Source organism: Eubalaena glacialis, chromosome 2 (genome assembly GCF_028564815.1).
Source record: "Eubalaena glacialis isolate mEubGla1 chromosome 2, mEubGla1.1.hap2.+ XY, whole genome shotgun sequence".
NCBI classification, from domain to species: Eukaryota; Metazoa; Chordata; class Mammalia; order Artiodactyla; family Balaenidae; genus Eubalaena; species Eubalaena glacialis.
This window is the reverse complement of record NC_083717.1, coordinates 1,981,432-1,992,689: the sequence shown is the minus strand read 5'-3', so window position 1 is coordinate 1,992,689 and position 11,258 is coordinate 1,981,432. Positions and strand designations below refer to the sequence as shown.

The 11,258-nt window shown below is 43.1% G+C and overlaps 1 protein-coding gene across 1 annotated transcript; it reads right to left on the bottom strand.

Annotated features, from left to right (window-relative positions):
• Positions 1-473: 473 nt before the first annotated feature.
• Positions 474-10,080, bottom strand: LOC133084777 (lysozyme-like protein 1). The gene is made up of 4 exons (XM_061181529.1): positions 9,942-10,080; positions 9,286-9,444; positions 1,336-1,414; positions 474-543 (listed from the first exon to the last, which is right to left on the bottom strand). The coding sequence occupies exons 1-4, from the start codon at positions 10,078-10,080 to the stop codon at positions 474-476; spliced, it is 447 nt and encodes a 148-aa protein (XP_061037512.1).
• Between the last annotated feature and the right edge of the window lie 1,178 nt (positions 10,081-11,258).

Below are 11,258 nucleotides of genomic sequence, written 5' to 3'. Positions count from 1 at the left end.
AACTGCCTGGGGGAATCAGGAACATTCTCTCTGGCAGAGGTGAGCTGAGGAAGGGCTATTCATCCGATGACCAGGAGAAGGACTTACTGCTCCAGGATAGAGGTCAGCAAACTACGGTCATTCCTCCAGCGTCCTCCTTGACCTGGGAATTGTATTTTTAAAATAAGCAGCCATTTCAGGGCCACAGGAATCAGGACTTATTACCGTAAAGAAGAGAAGCTTGTTCCTTCCAGGGCTGGAACATTTTGTAGGTGACTTTTCAAGTCTTAACCATGTGCTATTACGACATCATTGAAATGTAGTCAGGGTAAAGTCAAGACATTTAAATGGAACTATTTATTTCCTTAAAAATATAGCTTAACTTTCCCTCTCCAGCTCTAGAAGGACGATTAGGAGGAAGGGAGATAAGATGACACAACTGTTCTTACAAATCCTCGGGGGCTGTTGTGAAGCATCCTTGGTGCCAGTCCTGTTCAGGAAACCTCACATCCCCTTTTCCACTCAGACAGGTCTTTGCCCTCACAATGCTTCTTCCAGCCTTGCCTAAGGAGGAGAGGGAAGCAGGAACAACAGAGCGAAGCATGACAATCCAAATATTCTGAGGTTCAAACACCATAGACAATTAACCCATGTAACCAGTGGTGCCCAGGGTTTAGTGTCATTTGCTTCTGAGATCCAAGGGCTCCATCCTTTTGCCTTGTTAAGACTTTCCTCTCCCTGGTTTTTTCCTAGTCCATATTAGCCTCGGCAACAAGTAAGCAACTTTTATAAGGATGGGTCATTTGGTTAAACATTCACATCTCTGAAAATTTGGGATCCCCAAGTGAGTGACCTGATGAGCAATGTTCACAAGAAACACAGCCGCAGAGATGACGGCGGGCGCCGGCTTAGCCATGTCTCATACACCACCTGGGGAGGTTTCGTGTCTATTTCTCACGCAACTGACATGGTCATTTCCCTCTCCCTGCCATAGACTTCCAAAATCTTATCCAAATCTAGAGCAAACTCGAGCTTTTTCCTCTGGTGCATTGTCTTCACGGATGCTCTCCAATTCACACGAGAAAGCACCTCTCTCTTCATTGTTTGGAACACCTTGACGTTGGAAGCAATTGCAAATTATTCTGACTCCTTACCACCTCTCCTCCCCATACTAATCCCTTCTACCAGATTCACTGCACATCCACACCCTAATAGAGGAGAATATACACTAGGTCACATGAGAATCGCTGGACCACTCTGCAGAGGTGCGCTTGTCTCCATCCCCTACAGCGGTGATGGACGGACACACTGTAGCTTCCACCCACGTCAGCTTGTCTCCCAAGGAAAGACTCTTACCAGTAGTTCATCCCATCTGTCTCCTTAACAATTTTCTTGGCACAGATAATTGCATCTGTGAGGTCGTCAGTGATCAAGGCTGTAAGAGAGAGTAGAGGGTTAGCCGAGATTTTATCGGTGGAGCTGGGGAGGCCCGAATCAGATTTTCTTTACTTTTCTCACTGCTTTTGGAGCAGGAGGGTTGGAAAAACTCTGAGCCGTGTCCTTATTTTTGTTACACTTCTTCACAAATCAAGGAACTGTTTCTGTTTCTAGACCAGCCACATCTTAAAGTTTCAGACTCCTTGATGTTTCAGAGGAATGGACCAGCCCTGAAAGGTTTTTGGAAATGTGTTTAGGGAAAACACAACAGGAAAATGTTTTTTATGTCCTAAAGAAACACACAAGTGCGAGAGGACAGTACAGTGTTTTCTTTACTTGTGTTAATTTGACATGGAACATCTCCTTATAGATAATTATTAAACTTTTGTCTATTGTAACTTTCTGGCTTGTGCAATAATTTTCTTTTTACCCAAGGTGTTTTTCACATGCAGAAATTTTTAAGTTTTATGTCAAATACATCAATCTTTGTTACTTTTTCTATGGCTTTCAGATGTAACAAATCTTTCAACTGAAAATGTATTCATTGATATTGCTTCACCAGAAGTGGCCTCAAAATCCTTCTCAACACAAACATGACAGAAAAAGGCAAATAAACAAAAAAAAGTCCAGCATCACTTCTGTTGCAGGTTGGTTTCTCCAGAAGCAGATGCTGAGATGGGTTTGGAGTGCAAGGTATTTATTAGGGATCCACACCTGTAGAAGAAATGGGCAGAAGCAGGACGGGCAGGCGGAGACCATAGCTGTGATCTAGGCCCATCAAACCTCACCCCCTGGCCTTGAGCCTGTGGTGAATGTTGCCCATCAGAGTTGCCCAGGTTGGACCCCTCTGAGGCCCAGGTTTTATACCCCTGCTGCACTCACTCCCCGGGTGTGGGCTGCCCACAGGGGCAGGACCTTAGGGGATGCAGCTCTTGACACCCGAACAGGTGCCAGTAGACAGTACGCAAATCACACAAATGCAGCTGGGACCAAATGTTCTTCCTTTGAGGGGAACCTGGAAAATCCACATCCACGCCCACCACAACCACCAATCCAAGACACAAAAACCCAAACCATTTGACAGCATTTCTATTTATCAACTGAGCAAAGATTTTGTAGGAATTGGGTAACACTCGATATTGACAAGGGTGCAATGAGATATGCACTCCTGAGTTCTTGCTGATGGAAGTGTAATGGATTCAACTTTTCTGGAAAGCAAATAAAGCTTTATTAGCTTATAAAAGTCTTTTGCCTTGTTTCTGGGAAGAGAATTATTTATAACAATAGCTATTGCTATTAGTTGACCTTTATGGAAAATGTACCCTATGTCCAGCACATATGAAGCCTCTTCATGCATTATCTCCCTCATATTACATGATTATCATGGTTACAGCCATTATCATCCCTGTAAACTGAGGTCACACACCCAGTAAGCGAGTCTGCCTTTAAACCTAAGGCTACTTCCTTCCAACAGAGCTACTGCAGCTAAGATTCCCGCCTGTGCAACACCGTCTGCTAACAAAGTCGATAATAAAAGTATAAATACTTCATTAATTTTCAAGTAATTATTAGGAGATTATCCAAACTTAAGGGCTTGGTATCTAATACATGTTCAGATTACTTAGAAACACTTTATTTCGTGTGCATACATTCTTGATGAGTGCTTGAGACACCGTGGTTTGTGATTGAACGTGGTTGGGGCCTGTTTCCTAGGAGAAGTGGGTTCTCTGGGGTCTCCAGGGATGGAGGGACACAGATTACACAGAGTGGGGAGGAAGCAGAGGGTACGCTGTGAGACCTGCCTCGGCGCAGCCCTGGGGCCAGTACACAGAGAACAAAGCTCGCGCTTGGGGTGAGGCAGGCTGCCCGTCTGGAGATGCTGTGCACGGTTTGGTGGGAGGAGTAGGTACTGCAGGCCCAGGTCATACAGAGCGTGGAAGGTGTTTGTCAATGTCCCACTTTGTTGCACAACTGAGATGTTTTGCAAGTGCAAGTTGGACGTGACTTTGAATTTCCTTAGGATAATGTGTTAAGCTAGCTCGGGGCTGGGGAATAAAGAACCTGGCACAGGGCTGACATGTGAGAAACCCAGTGAAATTGCCACAGAGGGGCAGCAGAGGGGCAGAAATGAGCCCAGAGAGCAGGTATGTACCGGCACCCGAGCCAAGAACGGCTTCTGCTCGATTTACTTCAAATAGACAATTCTGTCCAGTCAAACACAGATAAGGAAAGGGTTACGTTGAACGTCAAAGCATCGTTCCATGGAATCATTTATTCTCCCCCATCCAACAAAAGAAATCAGCAACAATCTACACAAAAAGAACTCGTTCTTTTCAGTTAAGATGAGTTCTACTGCGAAGTCTGTCTCTCCCCAGCATAGCCCTGGCCTCCAACGGAAATACCACTATCTTAACCCAGAATTTACATCTCCTTGTCCTCTCTGAAGTGACAATGGCCAACTAAGATACCAGGCTGATACGAGAAATAGAGATTAATATAAGTGGGCTAGACTAGATACAGGGGGCAATGATGGTTTCTTAAACATCTCTTATTCTTCTTTTTTTTTAATTTTATTTATTTATTTATTTATTTATGGCTGTGTTGGGTCTTCGTTTCCGCGCGAGGGCTTTCTCTAGTTGCGGCGAGCAGGGGCCACTCTTCATCGCGGTGCGCGGGCCTCTCACTATCTCGGCCTCTCTTGTTGTGGAGCACAGGCTCCAGACGCGCAGGCTCAGTAGTTGTGGCTCACGGGCCCAGTTGCTCCGTGGCATGTGGGATCTTCCCAGACCAGGGCTCGAACCCGTGTCCCCTGCATTGGCAGGCAGATTCTCAACCACTGTGCCACCAGGGAAGCCCAACATCTCTTATTTTAATGAGGGCTAAGTTATTGGAGGGAAATAAAGATTGCTATTATATTATTATATGTATGTGAGTTTGTGTATACATAGATATGTTTATATTTCTATATATGTATATATAACAGATATTATGTCCAAATAGTTTGGGAAGGTCGGCAGCAATTTGAGGAGTATGATTTGGTCTGGGACTAAGAAGAGCTCGTAGCTTCAGCAGATGGGCGTGAGGTGCGTGTATTCTGTACACGTATGAGGTGTCATGTACATTGCACACACACTCTAATGCTAGCTTGTTTCTAGGTTCCCATGACGAATGTCCCTACTTCTGTAATCCATGGGACAGAATGACATTGTCCCTAAGTACAGCCTCTCTGGACTGAGGCTGGGGGCGGCTGGTCATAGAGGGTGATTAGGGTATAAAACCAACATCCTGTTTTCTATTTTAAAGCTGTCCCTAAAAATCCCAGGCTTTTTATGATGAGAAAGCAGATATGAGTGATCCTTCACCTCTAACCATGAACCATCTAACATTTTAATTTCTGAGAATCCATGGTTGTCTTGCAGATATACATTTACCCCAGACTTCCTTAACTGGCACAGGATTGGACAATACTCAATCAGTAAACCGCATGTAAAGTCAAGCACGGCCGTGAGTAGCAGATTTTCTCTCCTACTGTAAACAACTAGACAACTAGACAAAACATGTGATTATGATTTTCAGGCATTAGACAACAGGGAATGCAGACTCCTTGAGAGATAGAAAGCAGACGAGGCTCACCTTGTGACTGCTGTGACTGTCTGCCCAGTGCCACTTTCCAGACCTTGAAGGTAAAACCCAGACGGGAGATGGCAGTCTACGTGGAGGAGACAGAGGTGAGAGGCCGAGACAGTTGGCATTTGTCGAGAGGGTCCCTGAGAGGAAGGAGTCACCAAAAGAAACACGCCTGAGCTCTGCAAAGAGATGCCACTGAGTCTTTGGTTGAAGGCCAAACCGGGCACGTCAAGGGTAAAACTCCATGAGACTAGTCAGAGAACTGTTGCGAGGGACCTCAACAATTGCAGGGCTCAGCCAGGGCTGGGAGACATGTTTTCTGACTGGCCAGAGGAGAGAGACTTTGCTGAACCTTAGGATATTCAAGAGAGGCTAAAAGGGAAATACCTTGAGAGTAAGGCTGAACTAGCCCTCCCGTAATGACTGCTCTAGAACATCCCTGACCAGAACTAACTGCTTGCCAAGATGAACTTCAAAAATCCTTAAAGGAAGACAACACGATCCAGACACTCAACAATGTAATACACACGCTGTCTAGTATCCAATAAAAAGCGATCACATGTACGAAGAGGTATGGAAATGTAACCCATAACCAGGAGAAAGATCAGTCAAAGGGAAGACCCAGAAGTGACAGAGTTGATTGAATTAGCAGACAAGAAATTTAAAACAGTGCTTATAAATATGTTTATTGCTATCAAGGACTTACAGGAAAACATGAATCAAATGAGAGAAATGAAAGATATAAAATAATTACCTGGCACTGAAAAAATGCATTATCTTAAATGAAACATTCAATTGGTGAATTTAATAGATTAGGCACTTCAGAAGAAAGATCAGAGAACTTGAACATAGGGTGGTGGAAACAATTGAAAAAGAAAAAACACAGAAAGCGAAAAAGGCTGAAAAAAAAATGAAGAGCCTCAGTGACCTATGGGAAACCATCAAATGATCTAACACATGTGTTATTAGACTCCTAGAAGGAGAAAGATTAAAAAATTATCCACTCAGGGATCCAAAATGTTAGTGAATATCAAGCAAGATAAACACACACAAAAAACAGACATTTGTGATCAAATTGCTGAAAATTGGTGACAAAGAGGAAATTGTAAAAAGGGGCTAGAGGAAAGAGGACACATTACCTACAGGGAGCCCAATGAGAAAATCAAGGGTCAACTCTATTATATGTGAAGTGGTATAGTGTTTTTTGAAGGTAGAATGTGATGCATATTGTAAACCCTAGAGGAACCACTAAAAATAAAACAGAAGTACAGCTAATAAGCCAGTGGTGGAAATAAGAGAGAATACTGAAAATATTCAATTAATCCAAAAGAAGGCAGGAAAAATAAACCAAGAATAGATGGATAGATCCCACAAATAGATGGTAGATTTTAAAGTAATCATATCAGCCATTACATTAAATATAAATTATCGAAATCAAGGTTCAGCAAACTATGTAGGGCCCACAGACCCACCCTCTGTTTTTGTAAATAAAGTTTTATTAGAATATAATCATGCCCATTCATTTACATATTGTCTGTGACTGCTTTTGTGCTACATGAAGAGTTGAATAGTTACAAAAGAGACTATAAGGCTCACAACACCTAAACTGTTTATTATCTGTCCCTTTCAGAAAAAGTTCCCTGGTCTAAACATTACTGTTGAAAAGCAGAAATTGTTGGACTGGTTATAAAAGCAACACCCAATTATATGCTGTCTATGAGAAATTCACTATAAATGTAAACATATCAAAGGTATTAATGATAGTTTTTTTTTTTGAAGTTTTCATTTCCCTGCATAATCTCTGCTTTCAATAAGTTATTTTTATCTGGTTTTTGTTGTTGTTGTTGGTGGTGGTGGTGGTCTCATTCTTTCATGTCAGTGACACTCCTATGAAGTCTAATGCCCCTTAGTTATCTGCACTTATTTAGGAGAGGGACACTAAAAAGCTGATTAGGAGTTCTGTACACAGAGGTGGGGATTTTCAACTGTACATCTCACGGTAGGGAGATCTAGCTAGTTTGTTCACTGGGAGGCCCCACTTTAGTTATTTCCTTTCCATCTGGCTGGATTCCCCAGAACAGGGTCTTCTCTTCTGGAGAGCCTAGGCTGGCTGCCAACATTCCAGGATCGGAGTGGAGGAAGGTGACTGGGACTACAGAAACTTAACTCCATGTTTAGTACGGAGCTCTCACACTCAAATGTTGGCGAGGTCCCTCAATTGAGAGACGTTCTACTTATCCTGTCCAGGATAGAGAGCCCCAGTATCCTGCCAGGGTTGCGGAGGAGCAGTCAATACATGAATGGAATCAGGAGGGGAATCAGCTGCTCCTTAACTGGATTTCCAACTGATCTTCCTGTTTTCAACATGCCTTCACCCCAGTTTCCAGAAGTAGCTGATGCTGCTGATTTCTGAGCCCTTTTGGGATCCTGTGGTTGCTTCTTGGCTTTCCCACGGTCAGTTTAAGATTCAGGATTTAGCAATTCTCTAATTGCTAAATTAGTCACCATTTGTCCTCTTGTTTTCCAGCTTCTAACAATATACACATCCAACCACCATGTTTAACTAGAAGACTCTATTGGTAAGCTCATAGGGGATGCTAATGAGAGTGACCAAGAAGGGGAGGAGTTTAAAAGTCAAACCTGTAGCAAAGTGAAGGTACTGAATGCTTGAGCCTCGGAGATAAGAACTGAAGATGAGAAATACCTACTAATTATTTTCAAACATTTAATAAGTTGCTGTGTATAAAATAGAGAAAATCTGTTTTGAATAAATCCAGAAGGAAAAACTAGCATTAATGGAATAAAGCTATAAAGACATGGATTTTGGCTCAACAAAAGAATGCTCTAAATTAAGGGTTGACCCAACAATTGGTCAGGAGGTAGTGAGCATTCCACAGTAATGTAGGAGTAGGGACAACTTATTAGGTAAATTAACATAGTGTTCCATCATTCATACATTCACACTTATGTACTGATTATCTTGTATGTGTCCAAGAGAAATAAAAGTTTATTTCCTGCTCCTAAGGAATTTTATCACTTTGTCTTCACCCTTGCTCTTTTCCCTCCATTCATTTAGTTAATGAATATTTCTTGAGCTCCAACAATGGCCAGGGACCATTCTAGGCACTGAGGATACACCAGTGATCAAAACAGATATAACTCCTGCCCTCACGGAGCTTACCTTCTAGAGGGGACGCAAACAAGACAATCACTTACTTCACTCCATCCTTCTACTGTTGAGTGTCCCTTGCATATTCTTCTCCATACCACCAGCCATGACCATCATTCAGGTCTTTTTATCTCTCACTTAAATCATCTCTTCTTTAATCTCTCTCACACCCAGCTGGCATATTAATTTTTCTGAAGCAATGTTGAATCAACTGACCTATTCTGATTTCCTAGTGCAGGCAGAAATCAGTGTATGCTCCTTAGCCTGGGTCCCAAGGTCCTCTGTGGTCAGGTAGTCATCAACCTTTACAACCACATGTCCTGTTATTTTTCATGCACCTTTTTGCTTTTCTGTTCTCCTTACCTGGAATGACACTTCTCTATCTTTGAATATCCAAATCTTACCTATCTTCCAAATCTTAGATAAAATATCATTATGTCTACAAAGCTTCCCATGACTTTATTAATAATATCTCTTTCCTTGGAAGCCCACACCTGTTTACAGTCATTTATCGAACTTCGTATAAGCACATATTCTCTTCCCTAACACCAGAATTCGTGTCTGATGCGTCCTGCTATGCTCAGTTCTGTGCACACATATATTTCCCAAGTGATTGAAGTAAAAGACTTGGAAGTGAATTCTAGTGTCATTTCTACTGTTTAAGAAGTGCTATGTGAAGTGAATTTATTTGTCTCATTCTGTATAAAGAAGCATAAACTGCATGTATCGAGTGAATTGCTTATGGAAAGCAGTGGTGAACAGCTTTTTCCTTCTTAATGAATATATTTAACTTTTCTATGCATGAAAGGGTAGTAAGGTCATTTATCCAGGCCCCTGTTTTTGTGGTGGGCTTCATAAAAACCACCCTAGAAGGGAAAAGTCATCTTTGGACAAGTAGGCCACAGAATCATGAGTGTCACCTTGGGGAACTGTTGAATAATTTATTAGCCTGGTGCAGACCTACTTGCACATCTGGACTCCAAATTTCGGTTAAAGCAGAAGGTGGGTGGATATTCCATGATCAGCTTTCCTGTCTATCCTTAAGGATAATATTTGTAGAGTCAAAAGCATACCTGAGCAGGCCACGTGACAGTGGTTTTTCTCTTGCAGCTTCGCACGTCTGCACCACGTGTAACTGTTTATCTGAAAAATGCCATAGTCGGTGCTTCCGTCCTCCAGGTCGGTCTGAGCAGTGGTGTTGTAGTGGCTCTCGTAGTAGGCCATGCAGATCCCTAGAGCGAGAAAAAGCCAGAAATGTGAGGGGAAAAAAAACGCATTTTTTTCTCCAACCCTGCTCTTAGGGGGAGAGTTCCCTTATACATGTTAAGGGAACATGCTCTGCTCCCGACAAACCTTGGGGAGGGTCAGGGCTGGTAGTGCACCCGAGGGGTACAGGATGCGCAGGGTGGCACACATAGTCAGTGGCTGAGTTTGGACTGGACTAAACGTCAGGTCTGCCCCCTACACTGTCAGCAAGAATGGTGGTGTTTTCCCCTCCCCTTGCTGGTGTCATTCGTACAGGACTCCAGGTGTGAGGAGAAGAGGGGCAGGGAGGAGGAGAGAAGCCCCCGAGAGCAGCAGTTCAGGGCAAGTGAACAGCCAGCAGCCGTCCCTGGTGGGGCAGAGCATGGATGGGCTGGGAGCAAACAGAAGTGAGTGTGGATGCGGCCTTTGACATCTCAAGGGAGAGTCCAAGGGAAGAAAGAGAACAGGAAGGGAGAAATCTCACAGTTTCCAAGTCTAAAGCCCCGGTAATTGTCCAGGCCAGCCCTCGAAAATATTTTTGCCAGTTTACAGCGAGTGTAGATTTTGGGTTCAACAACTGTGATCAGGCAACCCATCAGGGCCAAAGTACCAGCAGCCTTCATCCTCAGGCCTGTTGAAGGCAGAACCTGTCAAAAATGAGAGACCACATCAGACAGCCCTGCTTTGTCCTGATTCCTGAGACTAAGTCTATCGCCAATGAGAACTTCGAAATCTGCCAGCCTAGATGTTTCCTGTCACTTGTGAACATTCAGAACCAGCATCAGGGAAAAACCAAGGGCAGTGAGTACACAGTACAGGAAAAGGGTGAGTGCAGGCTCTCTAACCCTTTCTACATGGTTACTTTCAAGTAAATGCTATGTTCCCGGGACCAGGCATACAAAGATATTAACCCTCTTTTGAAGTCCAGATGGAAACCACAGAGTGGGAAGCATTTCTAGGATTCCCATTTTAACTCTATGAAACAAAACAAAACAAAAAATAGAATACAAAGAGGTAACCATTCCCTATGCATGTGGAAACAGACACCTCAGTTTCAGCCAGAGATGAAATATACATGGGTCTACATGGACAACTCTAAGATTTATTGTTGGGGGTTTATTAAAGGGAGAAGATTTAGCACCTTATCCTTCTTCCTTTCTCTTTTCTTGATACTTTTCCAAACGTGGGAGTGTTGCTTCAGAAATATCAGTGTTACATTGCAAATGCAATGTTTTTGGGGTTTCTTCCATCACTGTTTCATGGGCCTTCCTAAAAGTCTGGTGTCAGCTGAGGAGCAAGAAGGGGTGGATGACTATGGGTCAAAAGAGGAGGAAAGTGTTGGTGGTGGGAGTGGAGAGGACATAAAGAGACCCCACTGAATTATTTAAAATGGGAGTAGGATCAAAAGGTCCATGCCTTATTGGCTACTGGTTTTCCAGAAGTGATTCCTCTCTTGAAGGCATCTGTCTTCCCTAAATAGAACAACCTTGCTGGGATGAGGGTGGAGTGAAATTTCTGATAACTGCTCCTCATACTGAACCTGATATTCATACATATTTTCATCCAGTATCATTTTCTTCATCTGCCTAGAAGTTTCTAGAGTTGTTAGTTTCTCCTCGTGGAGCTAAGTTTTCCAAGTGAGAGGTGAGGCTAAAAACAGGGCTGAGTATTCAGCAAGGCCAGAGGGAGAATCATTATGGGGGCTTTAAAGTAATTAAGCAATAAGGTGACTACATCTCAGATGGGGTATCTAGAATACATACTGGTGAGTAGCAAGGGTCATTAACTAGGTCTGTTTTTG